General features: G+C 46.0%; 1 protein-coding gene across 2 annotated transcripts in view; it reads right to left on the reverse strand.

Annotated features, from left to right (window-relative positions):
- ZNF341 (zinc finger protein 341) overlaps positions 1-23,393 on the reverse strand; it is a 43,706-nt gene extending 20,313 nt beyond the window's left edge. The window contains exons 1-9 of one of the 2 annotated variants that reach the window (XM_054573875.1): positions 23,341-23,393; positions 17,139-17,249; positions 15,222-15,418; positions 12,231-12,380; positions 8,996-9,247; positions 5,803-5,998; positions 4,146-4,236; positions 2,897-3,090; positions 1,291-1,481 (exon numbers count right to left, since the gene is read on the reverse strand). In XM_054573875.1, coding sequence (XP_054429850.1) covers positions 1,291-1,481; positions 2,897-3,090; positions 4,146-4,236; positions 5,803-5,998; positions 8,996-9,247; positions 12,231-12,380; positions 15,222-15,418; positions 17,139-17,249; positions 23,341-23,371 — 1,413 coding nt within the window. In that variant the 5' untranslated portion in view covers positions 23,372-23,393. Of the gene's footprint in view, positions 1-1,290; positions 1,482-2,896; positions 3,091-4,145; positions 4,237-5,802; positions 5,999-8,995; positions 9,248-12,230; positions 12,381-15,221; positions 15,419-17,138; positions 17,250-23,340 lie in introns of those variants that run through there. The other variant, XM_054573876.1, reaches the window with a different exon arrangement.
- Positions 23,394-23,602: the final 209 nt, after the last annotated feature.

Here is a 23,602-nt window from a genome sequence, read left to right on the forward strand (position 1 = left end):
TTTATTAGGAGAAATAAAGGTTATTGTAAAAAATAAACACTGGAGTATAGTTACCATACAACCCAGCAATTTCGCTTCTAGGTTTATACCCAACAGAAAGGAAAATATGTACTCATACAAAAACTTGTACATGAATGTCCATAACAACATTATTCACAAAAGCCAAAAAATAAAAATAATCCAGATGTCTATTTCCTGATGAAAGGATAAACAAAATGTGCTATATCCATACCATGGAATATTATTCTGCCATAAAGAGCAATAAAATACTTGTACATGCTACAACATGGATGAAACTTAAAAACATTATCTCAAGCCCTGTCCGGTGTGGCTCGGTTGGGCATCATCCCACAAAGCAAAGGGTTGCTGGGTCAATTCCCAGTCAGGGCACATGTCTGGGCTGGGGCGCATACGAGAAGCAACTAATTGATGTTTCTCTCTCATGTTGATGTTTCTCTCCCTCTCTTTCTTCCACCCTTCCTCTCTCTCTCTAAATAATTAAAATCTTAAAAAAAATTGATCTCAAAGGCTACATACTGTATGACTTCATTTATATTAAATGTCCAATATAGACAAATCTATAGAGACAGAAAATAGATGAGTGGTTACCAGGGCCTGGGGGCAGAGGGTGACTGCTAATAGGTATAGGGTTTCACTTTAGGGTGATGAAGATGTTCTGGAATTAGATAGTGGTGATGACTGCACAACCTTATGAATATATTAAAACCACTAAACTATATACTTTTAAAAGAGTGAATTTTATGGTATGTGAATTATATGTCAATTTAAGAAAAAAGATTGTAATCGTAAATCCCCATAGGCAGGTTTTTGGACATTAGATTTTCTCAGGGCTTTGGGAATTTTTCTTGCCCTGGCCAGTAGCTCAGTTGGTTAGAACACTGTCCTGATATGCCAAGGTTGCGAGTTCGATCCCCAGTGGGGGCATATACAAGAAGCAAATAATGAATACATAAATAAATGGAACAAATTGACATTTCTCTCTCTCAAATCAATCAGTCAATTAAAGAATTTTTCCTGTCTCTGATTCCTTCATTATGTGATCCTTGAAATGTGGGCATCCTCCATGAGCACCACAGTGGCCTGGTAAGCTGGCCCCATCCAGGCAGAGTAGAGGGGGAAGCTTGGTCCATCATGAGTAGTTAGACAGTAGCTCAGACCAAATGAGGCCCACTTCTGTCCCTTTCTTGACCATGTTCAAGATCCCAGCACCAGCCAAGGCTCAGGACTAGGGTGGAAGTGCTCCCCACTGACTGCCCACTAGCCACCTACCTGCTCATTCTTATGCTGGGTCATGTGGGACTTGAGCTGGAAGTAAGTGCTGAACTTGCTGGGGCAGAACTGGCACAGGTAGGAGCTATCAATGAGGACCACTTGCTTGGCCTCCATCTTGTCCCCCTCATCCTCACCTGCTGTGGGCAAAGCCTGGGGCTGTGGGGCACTCGACAGTGTCTGTCCCAACCCTGTGGATAAAGCCAGGAAGAGAAGTTCACTGAGAAAAGCAAAGAATGAGGTCAGCACAGAGAGCCGCGCCACTCAGGAAGGATGTATGGAACACTGCCTGCATGTTCCACTGGGTACGTCCTACCACCCACCACATGCTTGGTGTTGGACGCTGCACTCACATTCATCTGTTGTGCATTGATGCCACCATTCCAGGTGCTAAAATACTGAAATACTTATATTCTGATTGATGAATAGCTATTGTCTCAAGTCTCCCCTCCTGGGCGTTCCCCTTGGACACTCTAGGCCTCTCCACCTTTGTTAAAAATCCTGAGTACCACTCCTCGCTACACTCATCGTGCCTCCCCAACTCCGTGTTCTAATTACACTCATTTGTCTAGTTGTCTCTCCCTCACATTCCCTGGAGACGGGGGCCTGGCATGTAGCAGGCCTCCATAAATGTTTGCTAAGTGGTTGAACCCTTGGAGCTAGGCACTGCAGGAATTTCAAAAGAAATGGAAAAAATGGTTTCTTCCCCAAGGAACTCATAAGGATTCAGAGTGCACACACAGAATGGATAAATACATAGTAGTGCTAGTTCTAACAGGGAGGTGATATAAAAGTGGCCATGTGCTGTTTGAGTAGCAAAACAATGCCTTGATTAGCTGGCATGTGGCAGGTGCAGCTCACCAATGGGGCTGCACAGGAAAGCCCCAGTCTTACACTGTCCAATACAGTGGCCACAAGTCACATGCGGCAACTAAGAACTCAAAATGTGGCCAGTCCAAATCCAGATGTGCTATAAATGTAAATACATCCTGGATTTTGGAAACTTAACATAAAAAAAGAATATAAAATATCTCATTAAGAATTTCTTTATATTACATGTTTGGGTTAAGTAAAATATATGATTAACATTGATTTATTTTTTTTTTACTGTCTTTATGTAGCTATTAGAAAATTTTTAATGGCATATGTTGCTCATATATTTTTGTTGGACAGTGCTGCTCTAATTAAACTAATATTAGGGAAAAGGTCGTTAGCTCAGAAACAAGTGATGGCTTTGATGACAATTGTACAAACTACAAAGAGCTTTGGAGATCATCTGCCCACATAGGCCAAATAGATTTCAATTTTTGATTAACTGAGAGTGACTACCTAGAGCAACATACTGAAAATAGATTCTGAGGCAGTATCCAGGCTCAGCAAAAATGATAGGTGATTGATTAGTGATATCTGTCATGGGTACAGCATTACAGTAACCCCACCCATGTTGCATATTTGCCAGGCCTCCTTTCATCTTATGCACCATTTTATAAATGAAGTAGACTGAAGCCCAGAAGTCAAGGAAGTTGCTCCAGGTCATACAGCAACAAAACCCACGAAGCTGCAGAGGAGAGGTATGGCAAGAGCGGTGTTCCCCGCTTCAACCCACCTGTGCTTTCCTCATCTTCCTGCCGGCTGGGGTTCAGGGCCATGACCTGTACAGTCACAGAGTTGCGAGAGACGGTACCACCACTGCGCCCTGGAGGCCAGACCTTGTGAGTCTGCATGTGTTTCTTGACATTAGACTTCTGGGCAAAGGCACGGCCACATGCAATGCACTGGAAGGGCTTCTCACCAGTGTGGCTGCAGGAAACAAGGCATGTCAGCACCGCTGTGTAGGAATGGAGCTGTGGCCTCCGCCCAGAAGCTCACGGCCACCAGGAAGGCCCAGACAAAACATCTAGATGTTGCTGGCCACCAGTACTGCTGGCCACCATTCTGACACTATGAGGACAAGCCCTCTTCCTGAGGCAGGCAGACCAGAGACAGAAAACCCCTGTGCTCTTGGTGATATTGCTCAGCTGCTGAATCAACCAGCCCTGGGGCTGACCTTCAGGGCCATCTCATACTGTGAGATGAAACATTTCCTAAATATTTAAGCCCATTTAAATAGGTATTTCTGTTATTTGAAGGAAAAAAAATATTCTAGCTATTACAGCACAGCACGTATCATTATTTAATATATTCCTTCAAATCAATTCTGTTTTAAATCTTAAAATAGTTTAGGACAGACTAGCACCAGAGTAAGGCTTTCTCCTTTGATTCTCCAAGGACTGAAATAAATTAAAAGGACATAACCTTCCCACTATGACTTTCAGAACTTTTCCAAACCATATCCACAAACCACCTATAATCATCTCATGTACTCATTATCACACTCTGAGAAAAAGTGAACAAGTCCACCCCTCCATAGAAGAAAAACCTGAGGACCAGAGAGGTTCCCTGTCTGTTCTTGAGCAAGAGGTATTGTGGTCAGTCCTGAGTGAGCAGACGGAGTCGTATCTGCAGAGCCCGGCAGCCCTTGCAATCCACCGTTTCTGCAGAGCTGAGGACTGGGGCACCCCCCATGCCTGCAAAACCCCATCAGTTCAAGGACATTTCTCCCCCTACCTCACCCCATCTGGGTCTCCCCCATCATAGTGGGAAGGCCCCACAGCTTTCAGACCCCTCCCACTATTCCTGGAAGAGAAGAGGGAAAACCACCCTGACCTGGACTAAAGTTCTGAGAATCGTGACAGGACAGATGGGCGTTGGTCACCACCCAGGCTAGGGTGCTGAGGAAGGGGACTTGCTTCCACTGCAGTCGGCTCCCCAGCCAGGGCTGCTGGGAGCCACCTGCCTCCACCACGCCTGGGTACCTTCGGATGTGCTGCTGCAGGTCGAAGTTTTTGGTGAATGACTTGTCACAGTACGAGCACTTGAGTTTCTGAGCCTTTGGTTTCCCTGCAGCTGAAAGACAAAGTGGGAGGAGAGGGATGGTGAGGCTGGGGGTACAACTACAGATGTGAAGAGCAGCCTCCGGCCACTCTATTCCCTGGACCTGGGGCTAGAAATCACAGACCCTGGGAGGTCTACACTCAGAGACAGGCAGGGGAAGAAGCATAGGTGAGCAGGAAAGCCCAGGACATGCTCTAGCTGGGAGAGCAGGACAAACCCCTCAAAGGCTCCCCTCTGCCCTAAGATTAAATCCAATCTCTTGGCTGTGGCCCACAGGGCTCTGCATTCTCTGCTTCCTGCCAACCTCTGTATTCTCTCCATCCAGCTACAGCAGACTCCTTGCTAACCTTGAAAGACCTCAAACATGGCCCCACCTCAGGACCTTTGAACCTGCTATTCCCCCTTGCCTGGTACAGTCGTCCCTCAGAGAGCCATAAGGATGTTTCCTTCTCATCCCCACGTGGGTTAGTAGCACCGTTTTCTAGCCTCTCTCCAATTTCTCAATCATAATACCCTGTTAATCTCCTTCCTAGACTAGCCCATAAATATTTATTTATTCCCTGTCTGTCTTTCCCATTAAACTGTGATAACTGAGTATAGGAAATCCTGGACCAAGATGCTAGATCCTTAATGCCTAAAACGAAGCTCAACATATATTTGTGAAAGAAAAGCAGCATGGAAGTAGTTTTCTGGAAGGCTCTCAAAAATTCTTAATTCCTCTGCCCTCCTCACCTCCCAGCACTTTCTGACACTGTCCCCAACCCCATACTTAGCATCTCCAAAGCAGTGGCAGACAATTGCTATGTGCCTGCCTAATATCCATTCTCCCCTTCTTCTTTCCTCTCAAGTGCTCCACCTAAGAAAAACATAAATGATCCTGGCTGAATGAGACATTCCCCACCCTGACCAGTGTGGCTCAGTGGGTTGGGCATAGTCCAGCAAAAAGAAAGGTTGCAGGTTCAATTCCCAGTCAGGGCACATGCCTAGATGGGGCGCAGACAAGAAGACAGCAGATCAATGTTTCTCTCTTGCGTCTATGGTTCTCTCCCTGTTTCTTCCTTCCCTTCCCCTCCCTCTCTAAAAAAAAAAAATAAAACCTTTAGAGAGACAGAGAGAGAGAGAGAGATTTCCTGCTTTCTTTGCTGCTAGTTTTGCTCATGTGACTAAATTTTAACCAATGAGATGTAAGCAAAAAGCATCATGTAGAACTGCTAGAAGCTGGGAGATGCCCCCTTTATCCTTGCTGCCTCGAATATGAAATTGATGACTGGGGCTCCAGTAGCCATCTTACACAATGAGGCTCCCTGAAAACAGAAGCTAGGCACTAGGGGTGCTAGAGCAGAAAAATAAAAAAAATGTGGGCTCTGGTGACGACATAGGCACATGATCTGATTGCCTACTTCTGGCCTTGCTTTGCGCAGGAGAAAAACAAAATTCTATCATTTTGAAGTCACTCTTATTTCGGAATTTTCATTACAGCAGCCAAAATTAATCCTAACATGATAACAAGGAAGACTAGAACTAAGCAGCCTGTGGAAAGGCCAATGCTGAGGAAAGATGCTCAGGCTGTGGGCCCACCTTCTGGGAGTCCACTGGCACCTTTGGCCCGTCGGGTCTTCAGCACCGGTGGGGAGTCAAAGGTGGCCACCGTGCCCCCAGTGGCGCTGGTCATGGGGGCAGTGGGGTTGGGTCCTTTTGGTTTGAATCCCTGTTTGCCGGGGCTGTACACTGGGGGGGTGGAGTATACTGGAGCCTCCACACACTGGTTTGGCACCTAGAAGGACAGCAGAGTCAGGGAAAGAGCTCTGGGAAGGGAGAGGAAAACCACCCCAGCCAGGAGGACCTTCATGGTGGCCCTGGCTGACCTCAGCCACTCCCCACCTAGAGTGCCATCCTAATTCCGCCACCTAGTTCAGTCACCCCAGTAACTCCCAAGACCCCACTGAACTTCAGGAAGTCAGAAAGCTAGAAGTAGCCTTGGAGCCAGGTTGCCTAGGTTCAAATCCTGACTCTGTCATTAATTTAAAAAATAATCTAAGAGATGTTGGATAAGTCTTTAAACTTCTCTGTCTCAGTTCCCACATCTGCAAAATGGTACTAATCATAGTATTCCTCTTATGGAGCTGTTGTGTGGATTAAATGAGCTAACAAGAGCTTAGAACAGTGCATAGCATATGGTAAGTATTCAATAAATATTAGCTGTTGTTATTGATATTATCAATGTTATTGTAGATTGTTTGCACAAAAGAACCAGGAAATTAGAGGGTCTGTGCCCCTACCAGCTACCCCACTTCTTACCTGACCCTGCCAGACACTATGCCAACAGGCATCCCTCAGCTGAGAATTGACGATGAATTCGGAGTCACTCAAATTTAGTTAACATTAAGCTAACATCATGACACTAAAGCACTGTGAAGACTCTACCTGTTCACTCACCTATTTATCATTCATTGTCTTTCTGGGTTAGTCCATCCAAAATTAAACTTCCTATCCATCTCTTCTTTATCTTTTTCCTTAGACTCATCATTATGTAATGTTATGTATTTTATTTATTAATCTTGTCTGTTATCTGCCTACTTCCATGAAGGCAGGGACTTTTTTCTTTTTCTTTTTTTGCTTTGTTTACTGCTCTGTGCCCAGGGCTACAGCAATGCTTGGCACAGAGTAGACACTCAATAAATATTTTTCGAATAAATGAATTCCTTTATGCATGTATGGGGCATCTGATTAGCACCAGATGCTCCTGCCAGATCTTCTCTGTTGGCCCTTGGCACCATTTCCACACCCTTCATGTTCTCCCCTGAAATACAGGGATGGGAAGCTTGAAGCCACATTTCCAGACTATCTTGCCAGTATGGTTCTGAACACAGATGAGGTTTTACCCACAAGAAGCATGAGATGTGGAAGGCAGAAGGGAGGTGGTAACCACTCTCCAGCAACTGTGGTGAGAGAGAGGCAGATATAAGCATGAGTTCTGCAGTGGCTGGCTGATCTCTACATCTCCTTCCTGACAACGAGCCCCAAGGATGGCAGGACGGCTGGAACATCAGCAACAGAATCCTACCATTTCCTCACTTCCGGGCACAGCAGCAGTGCCCTGGTTCTCAGGGCCAAGCAACAACAGTTACTCTGAAAACCAGTTAAGCCCACCAACCCCAACTTTTTTTCCTCTAGCCCTTCCATCAGCTTTGTAAGCACCTGACTTCCTATTTTTAATCCCTCTGCCATAAATATCTAGAATGGTCTTTATCTTCCTATCCGATACTGCACTCAATAGATATTTGTCACATGAATGAATTCACCCATCATTCAGGAGCAATTATGTGACTGCCACTGGGTTAGCTCTCATTATCCTCAACAGCTCTCCAAGAGGAGTTCCCATTTTAGAAAGGAAACTGAGCTCAGAGGGCCCTATTTCAGATCTACTAAAGGCCAGGTACACTGCTAAGTGCTAAGGATGCAAAATCAAAGAAGATGCAGGCTCCGACCTCAAAAAGCACCCTCCTCTACATGGAAAATAAAAAGTGGAAGCTCCCCCAATGCTGGCCCCTGTGCCTACCAGGCCATCATCCTCTCAGCATCTTACTGACTTAACTTTTCTTTTTTTAGTTCAACAAAGTCCTTAGAGAAGCTTGCTTTATTCTCCCAGACTAGGGCAAATTTTGCAGACCCTCAGAACATCACATGGCTGGTGGTGGAATTTCCCCCCTGGTCTGGTTCTCCTTACATATAGATGCTCCCTGACATGGGATGTCTATATGGCTGATTTTAGGTTGACTCTGAGATAATGTGATCTGAAGTACAGGCAGGCTCTCTCTGTTACAGCTCCTAGCACTGCTGTTTAGGAAGATTCTGAATTCTTATCTCCTTGAGAATAGACTGCCTATAGCTCAGAGCTCTTCGGCAGGGAGTTACTATGGTATACGTGGGGCACCGATTGCATAATGGCTTCCATCCTTTACCTCTCTCTGTACCCATGCCCTTTGCAGCATGACTGTGCAGCTTTTCCCATTAAAACATGGCATCTATTTCCTTATTTTTAAAATCTGAGCCGGCCTTGGATGTGTTGCAGCCAACGAAAGTGACCCTGTGTCACTTACAAGCCTAAGCCTCAAGAAGCCTTGAGCATTTCTGCTTGCATTATTGTATCTGCACCACTGCTGTGAGAGCATGTCTGGCTAACCTGCAGGAGGATGAGAGATGTGTGGGGAGAGCTGGGTCACCCTACTCCTCCCACCCCAGGCCATGCTGGAGCAGCTGACAGCCAGCCAACCTCCAGACACGGGGGAGCCCAGCCAAGACCAGCAGAGCTGCCACACTGATCACCATAGATGTGAGAACAAGAAACAGTTTTTGCTATATACCACTGAAGTTTTATGGATATTTCTTACAAAGCCATAGCTGACTAATATATCTAGCTAGTTAAAAAAACATAGGAGACATACAGGTAATTTTGGGAATCCTCTCCCCCAAAACCAAGTATTCTCGAACTGTTCTGAGCACTCCCTGAGGGCGGTCTGGATTTATGCTACACCCTCCACTTCACACCACTTTCTCATGGTTTGCATTTTACATTTCCAGCTGTGATGGCTTCACTAAAGTCTCTCTCTCCAACAATATGGGCCACTCCAGGATCTGGTTTGCAAACCCCTGCCATGGTATCTCCAGCACAGTGTCTGGCACACAGTTGGTGGTCAGGAAAGGTCCAGGTTACCCATAATGACCATGACCAGTTTCCCCCACTCCACCCCAACCCCTAGTCTCTGCTCACCTCAAGGGGTGGGTACGGCTGCATTCCCAATGCCTGGATCTCCACTGTTCCACTTCCAGCCAGGGGTGCTGTGGCACTGTACACCTCCACCACACCAGTCCCACCGGGGTTGGGCCGCCCGGGGGGACCCAGGCTCTGAGGTGGGGGTGGTGGGGGTTGGGGTGGTGGGGGTGGGGGCAGTGGTGGAGGGGGCGGAGGGGGTGGCGGAGGCTGGGCGAGGTAGCCGGGTGCAGAATGCATGCTCAGGCTGCTCTGAAATCAGAAGAGAAAATTAAAGTGTCATAGCCTCTTGACTCCAGCTGTCTTGTTTATCAGTAAGAAGGACATTTGCCTTAACTATGTGGAAAGAACAGCCACACACAAGGCAGCTCAGAGGACGGCGCTGATGGGGGACATGGAAGCAGTGGGGGGAGAATTCAGAGGAGCCATTGGCCTGGTGCTGCTATTCCTTTTCTTTATGAAAGTCAGCACAAATGGCCCAGCTTGTGCAGGAACAAGTTCATAAGGCAGACCTAATGCTGCTGTCTCTAGAAAGGCTTGCTTGTAGGACTGGCTCTTGACTGGCCTCTGAGAACCTGCCCCGTAGATGGTTCCCTACGTTGATAAGGCTCTTTTGCCTACCCGGGGCATGAACCATACTGTATCAACTTGCTTAGACTGTCTGCAAAAACAATGTGATTTATGGTGAACACCTCCTTCTCATCTGGAAGTCTGGAATTCTGATCGCTATGACTGGGTGTCTGTGACCAATCCCTAATAAGAGCCTGAGCCTTGGAGTCTAGATGTGCTTCCTCGGGCAGAAATGCCACACATGTGTTGTTACTCTTCACTGCTGGAGAAAGAAGTGTTTTGTGCAGCCTCTCCCTGCTTCCTGCACCTGGAGTTTAGATTCTAGCTGATAGGTCTTGTTTCCCTTCTGACCCTGCTAAGTATCCTTTTGATGTATAAACCTCAGCCATGAGTACAACCATCCTGAATCCTGGGAATCTTTCTAGATAGTCTTCAAATGGTTGGGTGGCTATGCACCCCTAAAACATAGGCATTGATTCTAGAAATTTAGTCTACAAATATAATCAAGCAGGTGGGCAAAAATATCTACACATGGATATTCTCCAGTAGTTTTTAGAATAGCAAAAAATGGCAATGACCTACACATGTTCATCCACAGAAGCCTGACCAAACAGAGGATGATCCATCCACATGATGGAATCCTTTGCAGCTGTTTAAATGATGATGCTGAGCAGTATTTCATAAAGGGTACTCCTTAGCCCTGGCCCGTGTGGCTCAGTTGGTTCGGCATCAGCCAGCAAAGCAAGAGATTGTCGGTTCAGCTCCCCGTCAGGGTACATGCCTGATCTGCAGGTTTGGTCCCCAGTTAGGGCACATACAAGAGGCAATTGGTCAATGTTTCTCTCTCACATCAATGTTTCTCTCCCTCTCTTTCTCCCTCCCTTCCTCTCTCTCATAAACAAATAAACAAATAAATAAATGATGCTCCTTTTAACTGTTCTTCTTTGAGTTCCACAGTCAAATGTTTGGGAAAAATCTGGGATGACAAAATCAAAAGTATTTCTAGCCCTGACTGGGGTGGCTCAGTTGGTTGGAGCGTTGTCCCATACACCAAAGGGTAAGGGGTTCAATTCCTGGTCAGGGTGCATATGGAAGGCAAACAATCAATGATGTTTCTCTCTCTCATCGATGCTTCTCTCTGTCTCTCCTTTTCTCTCTTTCTCAAATCAAATATATATTTTTTTTAAAATCAAAAGTATTTCTTTAATGCAGGAAAAACCCAGGGAAAAGCAAGGGAAGATGCAGAATGCCTCCAGAGGCTGCTTTGATCAGAGATCCTTATTGTATTGGAAAATCCCATAGAGCCAGCATTCCAAAGAACTTTTTGGGAAATACTGATTCAGACTTATAGATATAGGGAATGAGGTTAAACAAAAGGCAAATCCCATAGAGCCAGCATTCCAAAGAACTTTTTGGGAAATACTGATTCAGACTTATAGATATAGGGAATGAGGTTAAACAAAAGGCAAAGTAAGAAAAGCAAGTTCCAGAACAGTGCATGTAACATGACCTATTTATATAGGTGTGTATACTATAAATAAACAGGAGTGGGCAAAAGGAGGTTTACAGTTGTACTGTGACAGTCTTTTGAGTTAATAATGCTATTATTGTAGTAATAATAACCTGCATGTCACTGTCCAAACAATTGTAAACCTACTTTTGCTCACCTTGTATTTTTTTTTAAAGCTATTTCTATTTTTTTGTATTTTTTTTTAAAGCTATTTCTATTTTTATGTGCATTCAAGGAAGTCAGGAAAGCCAAAATTTTTAGAGTGTTTTCTTTGAGTGGAGGGAACATGAGTGATTGACTGATTACTTTCTTGACTTTTATTCTGAAAATTTCAAACCTACAGAAAGGTTGGAAAAAGAATGCATAGAACACTCTTTATACTTCATCTTATTCACTCAGTTGTTACCATCTTGCCACATCTGCAATATGCGCTTGCATATGATACACACATACACACACATATATAGTTTCACCAAGCCACTTAGAATTATGGTAGTTATAGACACCATTACACTTTGTTCCTCAATACTGTACTCAGATGCATCTCCTAAGAACAAAGATATTCTCCTATATAACCACAATTCAATCATCACACTCAGGAAGTGAATATTAATATAATACTATTATTTAAAATATTCAAATTCCTCCATATTCTTATTTCCCCGATAATGCCTTTATGGCTTCCCCCTGCTCCTACCCACAACCCAGGACCGAACCAAGAACTGCACATTGAAGCTGGTTACAATATCTCTTTACTTTCCAGATTATGAATTATCAGGTGTGTTGTTTTTTTTTTACTTTTCTTGTGTATTTTTTAATGTTTTTCTAAAGACATTGAACACTTTTGTTAAGAACAAAAACTTTTCTTGTGTATTTTTTAATGTTTTTATAAGGACATTGAACACTTTTGTTAAGAATAAAAAGAAGTTAAAATAGCTGACTGTGGCTATGGAAATGCAAAGTCACATTCTAGGTCACCACTAATGTGGCAGCTTCCCCACCCATAGCAGGGCTGGGCAAGGTATGGCTGGCTGTCCTCCTCAGCATGGGGGAGAGCTGGGGCCAAACCCCCTTCTTTCTACAAGACTCTGAATCTGCAGGAGTCAACATGCAGGCTGGAATCAAGATCCTGTAAGAAGGCAGTCCCCTCCTTACCTGCACAGGTGGGGGGCCCGGGGGCATGGGTTGGTCCAGGGATGTGAAAGCCGACATGGCAGACATGAGCATGTCATCGCTCACCAAGATGTTCCCCTGCACCAAGGTCTGGATCAGTGGGGATGGGGGCACCGTGATATATGTAGAGATCTGGAGAGAGGAAGAGAGAGAGAGAGAAAGGAAATGAACATGTGTGAGGCTCTGGAAAAAAGCAGAGGGCATGATGAAAAAGATCTGGATTCCGAAGTCCCACAGACCTGAAATCCATTTCCACCTCTGATGCTCCCTGCTGCTGTGTGACCCTGGGCAAGTCACTCCACCTCTCTGAACCTCCATTTCCCCATCTATCAAATGAGAAGAACAAATCACACCTCCCTGTAAAGCACATACCTTGTGACCCAGCAGTAATACTTTCTGGCATCTATCCTAGAGAAACACACACGTCCACAGGGAGTTCATAAACAAGAGTATTCCGCATAGTGTTGTTTCTTATAACCTTGATGTCTATCAATAGGGGAATGAATTTTAAAAATACAATATAGTCTTGAATAGAATACTATATAGTAGGTAAAACCTAAAACAATACTACTATATAATTCCTGTGGATACTTGAATTAAGTATGTGAAAGTATCTTAAAAGCTTGAGAAGAATATCCATCAGTAGTTACCTGGGGGGAGGGGAGAGGAATAGTGTCAAAAGTGCCTTGATTTGTGACACTTTTTTACAAAGGAGAAGGGAAACACGTATTTTTTGCAAACATACAAATGAATAATAAAAATAATACTATGCTCTCAGGTTAATAGTGAGGATGAAAGGCAGACCTTACAAGGGAGCATCAAACACGCAGTGGCTGCTCCCCTCAGTAGATGGAAAGGGTGTTTTGATTTGTTTACCCGTTGCTTTTCTTTACTGGCAGGCCCTGGGCATCTTCCTAGGTTACCTGTCTCTGTAGAACCTCTAGGGACAGCAGTGACTCAGTCTCTGAACCCAGAATCCCTGTTCAAACAGGATGTCTTTAGCCAAGCAAGGACAGCCAAGGCAAGTTAGGAAAATGTCCCACGTTATGGCCAGGAAAGGCATTATAGACTTTGGCTTATCTGTTTTTTACATCGTCACATGCGTTAGGCTGAAATGAAAAATGGGAAATCGTATCCATGTCCACTCAAGCCACTTAGGCAGGGAGATTCACCTTTGTCCACAACCAACTGCTTGTGTTTTGAAGTTATTTCCTTGTTCAGAAAAGAACTGGTTGATTCTTGTTTGTGTCCTGACTGAGGATGGAACCACAACCCTGGCGTACAGGACAATGCTCTAACCAACTGAGCTACCCAGCCAGGGCCTGAAGGCTTTTATTTTGATGACAGGAATTATGTCTACACAATGGATAAAGATAATGTTTTTAAGAAATAAGGAGCCCTGGCCAGGCAGCTTCAGCTGGTTAGTGTCGTCCTGAAATGCTAAGGTTGCAGTTCAATCCCTGGTCGGGTACATATGACAATCAACCAATGTATAATTAAGTAGAGCAACAAATAGATGTTTCTCTGTTTGTTTCTTCCCCACCCAGCCCCACTTCTGTCTCTCTAAAATCAATAAATAAAAATTAAAAAAAAATAAGGAGACAAGTGGAAGTCAGAGGGAAATTTGACTCCTGGACCTGGCATCCTGAGACACGCCCAGCTCCCTTTATGAGGACTCTTTAATCCCTCTAGGAGTCCCCACCCCGACTCTCTTTGCTCCAGAATTGTATTGCTGACTGAGGACTCTGGAAGCTCCTCTAGATACCTCCAGCCTGACCCTCTCCCCTGACCTCCAGACTTGTGTACCTGTCTGCATCTTCACCGCCTCCACTTACAGGTCCAATGGGCATCTCAAATCCAACATGCCAAGCCCAACTCTTGACATTCCCCCAAATCTTCTCCCAGGCATTAACAGCAACTCCAACTCTGGAGTCACCCTTGATGCCTCTGGATCTCATGCCCCACACCCAATCTATCCACAAGCCCTGATGGCTCTGCCTTCAGAATATTTCCAAAATCTCATAATTCTCATGACCTCTGCCACCTCCACCCTCTGTCTGAATTTGCACAGCAGCCCTCTAATGGGCGTCCTGGCTTTCTCTCTTGACTGCCACCAAAACCTATTCTCTATACGGCATCTAGAGTGACCCAGTTAAAGTGTAAATCAGACCCTATTCTTCTTCTGTTCAAAACCCTCCAATGGTTCCCATCTCTTAGAGTAAAAGTCCACAAGTCCCACATGATCAACCAAGATCCCCTTGCTGTCTCTCTGACCCTATCATCTCCCATCCTCCTCCTCACTCATTTAGCTCCAGCCACTCTCACCTCCTTGATGGTCCCGGAATAAACCCAACACATGCCTGCCTCACGGCCTTTGCACTTTCTGACCATACTTTCTGGAATATTCTTCCCCAAACTGGCTGCTAGACTCATTCCCTCACCTCCTTAGGTCTCTACTGAAATGCCACTTCTTCACAGAGCCCTTCTCCAAGTACTATGTATAAAAAATGGCAAAAATTCCCACCCCTGTGTTGGCATCCCCTATCTCTCTGCATTTAACATCCTGAAAAAAACATATCTCTACAAATTTGTTTGGGTACCATTCATCTCACTCGACTCTGCGAGGGCAGTGACTTGGTCCGTTTGTCCATCACTGTATCCCTAATGCCTGTACGGTGCCTGATGCATAGTGAGTGCTCAAAAAAAGACTTGCTGAATGGGTGACTAAACAAACAATTGAAAGTACCTGGCCCTGACTAGTGTGGCTCAGTGGATTGGGCATCATCCTGCAAACTGAAAGGTCACCAGTAAAATTCCGGGTCAGGGCATGTGCCTAGATTGTGGGCCAAGTCCCCATTTGGGGGTATTGCAAGAGGCAACCAAACAAATGTTTCTCTCCCTCTCTTTCTCCCTCCCTCCTCCCCTCTAAAAAATAAATAAAATCTTTTAAAAAGAAATAGAAAGAAAGAATACCTGGCGATTTGCAGGAGGCGGGGCCTGCTGGACTGCTGTGGGCGCTGCTGAAGGCGTGTAGATGCTGTTGGTGGCCAGCGAGACAGTGGCCAGGGGCGGGGCGTTCCCCTGGCACTGTTCCCGCTTGTGGGTCATAAATGCTGGCAGTGAGTTGAACTGCTTCTTACACTTCCCGCAAAGAAAGACATCCTCATCATCTAGGGGTCACACCATAGAGTAGTGTGTAGGAGGGGGATAACAAAAAAAAGCAAGAATAAAGGAGGGGCATTACAGTAAGAAATGGAAGGAAACTTGAGTCTGAATCAGAACAACAGCATTCTGTGATTCCATGTGTGTGGATCCAATTTTAGGAGCTTTCAATACCATACAGCACCTGTGGGAGTATCCAGCCATGTGCATGAAGGTATTGAAAAATTAGAATCAGGAAATAGTAAAGTGGGTTTGCTTTAAAGTTGAGAACTTCAGATTCTTTATCCTGCCTGAATTCACTCATCGGTCACCAAACAGACCGCGAGATCACACTCCTTGGTGACTTTGCATCTCGTTTTCCCCTGTCAAGCTGCCTTAGTCAGACCAATTCATTCTACGAAGCTCAGCTCAGCTGTCACCTCTTCCAGGAAGCCTTCCTAAAGCAGTGGCCAAAGTTCCTTTCTCTAGACCTGCCTCTCATATCACACTTTCCCATCACCATGAGACTGTTAGTCCCCTAAGGGAAGAAAATACATTTTACTTTTCACCATAGCTGTGATGTTTCCTGGGCACATAGAAGGCCCTCAGTGGATGTTTGTTGAGTGAATGAAAAACTAAACGATTAGCTACCCCCATTACTGAGGGTCTACCATAGGCTGTGCACTGTGCTAAGCATTTGACATGCTGTGGCAGAAATGTCTAATTGTCCTTAGATATTCATTATCAACACGAATTTTAGTTGGAAACATGGCTGTCTATTAAAGACTGTACTTCCCAGATTTCTTTGCAGCTATACATGCCATGTGACTGAACTCTGACCAATAGGTCAAGAAAAGAAATATAATGTCTATGCAACTTCCTCTTAAAAGGAAGGGGTATGAATTCCTTCTTTCTTCCCTTCATGTTGGCCGGAATGTAGAAATGAAAGTGAGAGACTGGAGCAGCCATCCTAAACAGCTTGTTGAGGGCAATACGGCCACAAGAAAGGAGTCTGAGTTTCACCATACCCACCCCAAATGCCCATGAGTACCTCATGTAACAGAAAAATAAATTTTAATCTTGTATAAACCACAAGACACTTGATCTCTTATTATAACAGCTACAAACATATCCCAAGTATCATCACAAGATTTCTATGAGTTAGGACTATTATCCCCATTTTACAGATGGGAAAACTCAGGCACAGAGAGGTTAACTCACTTGCCCAAAGTCAGAGCCAGGAACTACAGGAACAAGGATTCAAACCCAGGTGTGTATCTCTCTGTTCCCTGTGCGGTTCCCAAGTACTCAGATATGTTTGTGGAATAAATAATTGGACATAGAGACTCACATAGGCTCCAAAAGAAGTTCTTTGCCCTCTCTGTGTCTTAGGGACATGGCCTGTAAGTTAGAGAGATTTGTGCTCAGCCTGCTCTTTCCATAGAGGGGTGGCCGAGAAATGACTTCTGGGTCAAAGGTACACGCACTGCCAAGCATCAGGGCTACTAGCCCCTCCAGCATCATGATCCCCACATTCACTAAGTGATTCAAAGAGAATGTCCTTGGAGCTAAGCAGAGAAAGGCATTAGCCTGAAGATCCAGGCTGGAGGAAGGGGAGATGGTTCAAATACCAGGCATCCTGGGGACCATGGGGGGGGCAGTTCCCTCCTGCACCGCTTCATGAGTACCACTTGTTTTTCATGGGTAAGCCATTCACCCTTCCACTGGTGAACCTGAGCAGATACTCACCCAATGGCTGGATAGCAGGGGGTGCACTGACACTCTGGCCTGTTGGATCAGGGACTGCTCCTTGGCCATCCAACAATGACTGGACAGCCAGGACAGTCTGATTGTCCATTCCTGAAGAAAGAAATAAAACCTCTTTGGAAGGAGGGCCCAGCATCCTGCTCTGACTTCACCCTTTCAAGCCAGACTCACTGTAAGCCTACATGGCAAAGACAACTGGCTGTGCCTGGATATATACGCTCTCCTACTTCCGTTGCAACAGAACCCAAGACTTGGGCTGAAAACATGGTTCCAGAATAAAGATTACACTTCCCAGCCACTCCTGCAGCTAGGGAATGTCTAAGTTCTAGCCAATGGGATGCATATGGCAGTTTCTGGGAAGTTTTCTTAAAAGCTTCCTGGTATGTGACCCCCTTCTTTGTCCCATCCTCCACCCTGCTTCCTAAAACAAGAATACGGTGGTAGGCCCTGGATGGCATGGCTCAGTAGACTGAGCGCTGGTCTGTGAACCAAAGGGTCGCTGGTTTGATTCCCAATCAGGGCACATGCCTGTGCTGCAGGCCAGGTCTCCAGTTCAGAGCGTGCAAGAAGCAACCACACATTAATGCTTCTCTCTCTCTCTTTCTCCCTCCCTTCCCCTTTCTCTAAAAAATAAGTAAAATCTTAAAAAAAAGAAAAACAAAGAATATGATTGTGGGAACTCTAGCCACCACCCCAGATCATGAGGAAAAGGGCCATATCCTAGGGATTGCAAGGCAAAAAAAAGTGGAAAAATCCTGGGCTCCTGAGAATCTTGGAGACCACAGTCACACTCATAGCTCTTGATTGTCTTCCTCCTAACTCCCATATGACAGAAATGACCTTCTAGCCTATTCAAGTCACTCACAGTTTGTGCTGCTTTCTTAATCGTGGCTGAATCTAACCCAAGTGATACAGACCCTCTGAAAATCATGTTACCAAGTCTTCATCCACATCCCAAAAATCCTACAAATCTGTTTGCACTCAGGTGTCCTTGCTTCCCTTGTTTTCCAACTCATGCTTATCTTTTTTATTCCGCAATAAATAGCATAATCTTAACTTGTAGTCAGGGGATTCTTGAGAAGCAGATTACTTCCATGTTTTCCAATTAGTTGTCACTGTTGAGGTTCATAGAAGTATACTTGTCCAGCCATTTCACTAGCTGGAGGACAGGCCTAGTCACACCTAATAGGACACCTAGGCACAATGCCTTCCTCCCAAATAACGCAGAGGGTGCCTCCTTCTTTCTGTCTCCACAGCCGATGCTCTCTCTCCAATCTTTCAGCTCTTACCTAGACTCCTGCACCAGCTTCTAACGGCAATACAAATTAGAACCGTTAGCTCGTCAGCCAAAGTGAACCCATACTTTCCCCTGTCACAATGCAGGCTGTGTTCCTGCTGAGGCTAGCCCTTCTCTCCATCCCTTCCTGCTCCCTCAGAAACCACTCGCCACCAACTAACCCTTTCCCATGATCCATGACACATGCTCAGATCTCTCTAGAATGCCCTCTCTTGAACCCATGTTCCCATCTCTCCTCTTTTCAACATCAAGCATCTGATGAGAGCTGCCTCACACCCTCTACGTCTGCATCCTCCTTCCCCAACTCCATTGGGGCTTAAGCCCCACCGTTGCACCGATATCACTGAAGACCATCTCGCAGCACTGGGCATTTCTTCCTGAAACTGCCTTCTTTGGCTCCAGGATACCACTCTTCCTGCGTCCTCTCCCACCTCTCTGTTCATGCCCTCTCGGCCTCCTTTACTTTCTGCGTCTGCTGTCCATCCCCCAAATGTTTCTAATTTGAAAGCTTCCTTCTGTCTGGACTCTCTCGTCTTTCCCTCTTATACTCTCTGGGCAGCCTCACTCACCCTCAAACTAGTTCTCCCTAATATTGCAGTTCATGCTTCCCTGAATGAGCTTTAGTAAATCTTCTACTGTTTACGCAAAATTGTATGTTAGCATTTGTGTGCAAATCTGTACATGAACATGGATAGTTTCATTTATAATAGTAAAAAACTGGAACCAGTTCAAAAGTCCTTCAGTAAGTGAATGGTTAAACTGGTACATCCAGGCATGCTCTCCTTCCTGGGAACACGCCCATGCCTTTCCCTTTCTCCTCTTCTTCCCCCACAGACGTGCATCTCTTAAACTCTAAGAAACCCCACAAGACTTGGAACCAGAGAAGCTACGGGCAGTGGGGGCTCATCCGGAGCTAACCCCTGAGTCTGTTCCCAAGCCCCCTTTTCTCTGACTCTCCAATGAGCTGAGAGTGTCCCTGCCTTGGCTTACTTCTTTCCCATAATGTTTCTAAAGAACCAAAGCCGCCCCACCTAAGCTCTCTCCTGTTGCTTCTTCTATCCTAAGCCCTTCCTTGTTCCACTGTCTCCAGCTTTAATAAATGTACTCTCAAAATGTAAAATAAAAATAAAAAAATTTAAAAACTGGCAGTATATCTATACCAGGGAATACTACTAAGCAATAAAAAAGAAAACTCTTGATATAAACAACAGTATATGAATTTCCATGAAATATCATGAATTTAAAAAAGCCAATCTCAAAGGTTATATATTATGTGATTGTATTTACATGACATTCTTTTCTTTTTAAGATTTTATTTTTTGAGAGAGGAAAAGGGAGGGAGAAAGAGAGGAAGAGAAACATTGACTGATGTGTGAGAGAAACATTGATCTGTTGCTTCTCACACACCCCTAACTGGGGACCTGACCCACAACCCAAGTAAGTCCTCTGATTGGAATGGAACTGGTGACATTTTGGTTTGCAGGCTGGTGCTCAATCCACTGAGCCACACCAGCCAGGGCTATGTGACATTCTTAAAATGACAAAGTTTTAGAAATGAACAGACCTCAGGGATGGGGGCAGGGGTGGGGAAAGGGGAAGGAGATGGATGTGGCTAAAAAAAGGGCAATATCTAATAGTGATGGAACTGCTCTGTGTATTGATTGGTTGTATATGATAGGATAGTTTTGTAAGATATATTGAGGAAAATAGGTAAAGTATACATGGGATCTCTCTTATTTATTTATTTATTTATTTATTTAAAGAGAGGGGAAGGGAAGGAGAAGGAGAGGGAGAGAAACATCAGTGTGTGGTTGCCTCTCATGCACCTCCCCCTGGGGACCTGGCCCGCAACCCAGGCAAGTGCCGACTGGGAATTTAACCACCGACCCTTTGATTTGCACTCAATCCACTGAGCCACACCAGCCAAGACTCTCTGTATTATTTCTTATAACTGCATATGAGTCCTCAGGAAAAAAATTATTTCAAAATAAATATTTTAATTTAAAAAATACTGCCTGTAACCCTGGCCAGTGTGGTGCAGTTGGTTGGACGGTCGTCCCGTACACCTAAAGGTTGAGGGTTCGGTCCCTGGTCAGGGCACATACCTAGGCTGTGCATTTGATCACCAGCTAGGGGTGCAAATGGTAGAGAACCAATTGATGTTTCTCATATCAATGTTCCTCTCTCTTTCTCCCTCTCTAAAAAAAATCAATAAACATATTAAAAAAAATACTGCCTGTCAAAACTATGGTGACAATAAAAAGATCAGTGCTTGCCAGGGATTGCGGGGGAGGAATGAATAAGCAGAGCACAGAGGATTTAAGGGCAGAAAATACTCTGTGATATCATAATAATGGATACATGGCATTACATATTTGTCCAATAGCATGTACAACACTGAGAGTAAACCCTGAGGTAAAGTATGAACTTTGGGTGATTATGGTGTGTCAATATAGGTTCCTCCTTGGTAACAGGTACCATCCTGGTGAGCTATGTTGGTAGTGGGGAGGCTATGAATGTGGGGGGTCAGGGAATACACAGGAAATATCTACCTTCCTCTCAACTTTGTTATTAACCTAAAACTGCTCTAAAAAACTATAATCTTTTTTTTTTTTTAAATGCTGCCTATCTAAACTGAATTCCAACTGCCCTGCCCGAGTAGCTCAGTTAGTTAGAGCGTTGTCCCAACACACCAAATTTGTGGGCTTGATCCCTGGTCAGGGCACATGCAAGAATCAACCTGTAAATGCATAAATAAGTGGAATAACAAATCAACATTTCTCTTTCTCCTCCTTCTTCTCTCTCTAAATCAATAAATAAAAAATTAAGTAAATAAAAATAAACAACTCAAACTAAATGTGTCACCACCTCCCCTAAGTTTGTTCCTCTCCCAGTAATCCTCATTGATAAGAACAGGGCACCACAGTCCACCCAGCCACAGCCCCGGGGGTACCCCTTGATTCTTCCCCTCAACCTATCAATCACCCCTCCCTCCTTGCATTTCTAGTCCTTCAACAAATCTAGCTATTCTGCCTCCCAGTATCATTCAGATCCACTTTCTCTCCATCCCCACGGCTGTCCCCCTGGCCCATGACACCATCGGTTCTCAGCAGGACAACTGCAGTCAGCTCACTCACCTCCCTGCTGTCACTGTGGCCCCCTCCAGTCTGTGCTCAGAGCAGCCAGGGTGAACTTCATAAAACATACATCACATTGTGTTGCTCCCCTGCTGAAAGCCCTTTCTTATCTCCACACTGAATCCAAGATAAAGTTCACAAGCCTCATCTCGAGCTGCTTGCCCACATGAACTTCTGTGAGTCCCAGAAGACCCAGAAGACCTCTCTGTACCCGCAGAGCTTTGCAAATGTAGTTTGCACTGCCTAGGTCATTTCTAGATCCCCACAGTTCTGCTGCCCTTCCTCTAGCCCAGCATGTATCACACTGTTCTCAGAACTGACTTTTCCTTTATTTTCTTCATCACTCAATGCACAAACACACTTTTGAAATAAAAATTCAAAGACAGGGGAAGCCCATGGAACATGGAGAGAAAATAGGCCTCACCCCATTCTACTGACCTCCTGGAAGGAACCACTGCTGACTCCTGCCCTCTACATCCCTCACCATCATAGCAGTGAAAGCCAGCTGAGGTTATTTTCTTTTACTATTTGTATTTTCTACTATTCTATAATTGCTAGGTCTATCATTTCTGTCTGGTTCAATGAGAATTCCCGAAATTGAGCCTTACCGATAGGGGGAGGGTTACACGGCATTTCAAGGTTGAGAACTCTGATCCTCCAAGAAGTGAAGATACATGACTGATACCTCCTGGGGAGTTGCAGCGCTCAAGGTCTCAGCCACATACCATTAGTCCCGCCTACTTTCAGTCTGTACTCTTATTACAGGTATACTCATCCTATCACATCCCTCCAAGAACATCTGTGGGTTTCTATCCCCTCAACATCAACTCTTTGCCCTGACCCTGAAGTCACTGAGGCTTCCTCCAAGGCTTCCAGCAGGCCCTTGGTGTTTGCTGTCTCCAAAGCCCACAATTCCCTACTCCTGAGGCCCACGCCCATTTTGGGATCTTGCAGAGGACAATCAGTCGGCCCCCAGTGTTTACTGCTTTAGGTCTGGGAGCATCAAGTTCCAGCCAAGCACACCCTTAGCATCCATCCTTCAACGGTTTTAGTTTATAAAACTCTGCACCCCAGGACGGTGCACAAACTAGGCCACTGATGTTTGCTGGCTTCGTAAGCACCAATTCCCGGTCTTGCAAGCAGGTGGTGACTATCCTTTTCTGGTCTGAATTTGAGACTATGTCACAGCACGAAATACACAATCTATGCTCAATACAAGTTCGTGGTCAAAATGCCTGGCTTGGCGGCGCCGGCCCCAAAGCCCTCCCGTCGCACAGAAGTTCCCACACCACGGTCAGCAACAAGAGGCCACCCTCTCCGCGCAGCTCCAGGCCTGACCAGCCCCACCCTCCCTGGCTGTTCCCTCCAGGAGAGCCCTCCCGCACCCGCCCGCAGCTGGTGCTGTTCCGGTCCGAGGCCCTCTCCCCGCTGGGCCAGCCCTCCCTGGCTGTTCCGGTCCCGGTACTCCCTCCCAGGGCTTTCTCTCCCCTGCTGTTCCGGTCCCGGGGCCCGCCCCACCACTGAGCCTCCTCTCCGATGCTGTTCGGTGTTGTGACACCCACCCTACCCCACCCCACCGGCAGGCCTCGGTTCCCGCCGCTGTTCCCGCCCGCGCCCCTCCCCCGGCTGTTCCGGCCCCGGCGGCCTACGCCCCGCGGCCGCCACGCGCCCTGGGCCCAGCGCTGCGAGGGCGCGGCGGGAGGGGGCGCAACGCGGAACAGCCGCTTCCCCCGGCACCGCCGTCGCTCACCCTCAAGGGCCTCGAAGATCGTCTGCGCCATCTTGGAGCCGCCGCCGCCGCCGCCGCCGCCGCCACGGGAGCCGAAGCGGGGCTACGCGAGCATTGTGGGAGCCGCGGCGGCGGCGGCGGCGGGGCCGGGGCCGCCAGGGGGCGCCCGGGAGCCACCGCTGAGCCCTCAGTCTTGGAAACCCGGCAATCGTCTGCGGGACCCCCACGTCCCGGGGCTAACCCAGCTCCGCCTCGGTGATCCAGTGACCAGCGCATGTGGACC

This window comes from Pteronotus mesoamericanus, unplaced genomic scaffold, assembly GCF_021234165.1.
Source record: "Pteronotus mesoamericanus isolate MK-2021 breed Mesoamerican mustached bat unplaced genomic scaffold, CSHL_Meso_final contig_25, whole genome shotgun sequence".
Taxonomy (NCBI): domain Eukaryota; kingdom Metazoa; phylum Chordata; class Mammalia; order Chiroptera; family Mormoopidae; genus Pteronotus; species Pteronotus mesoamericanus.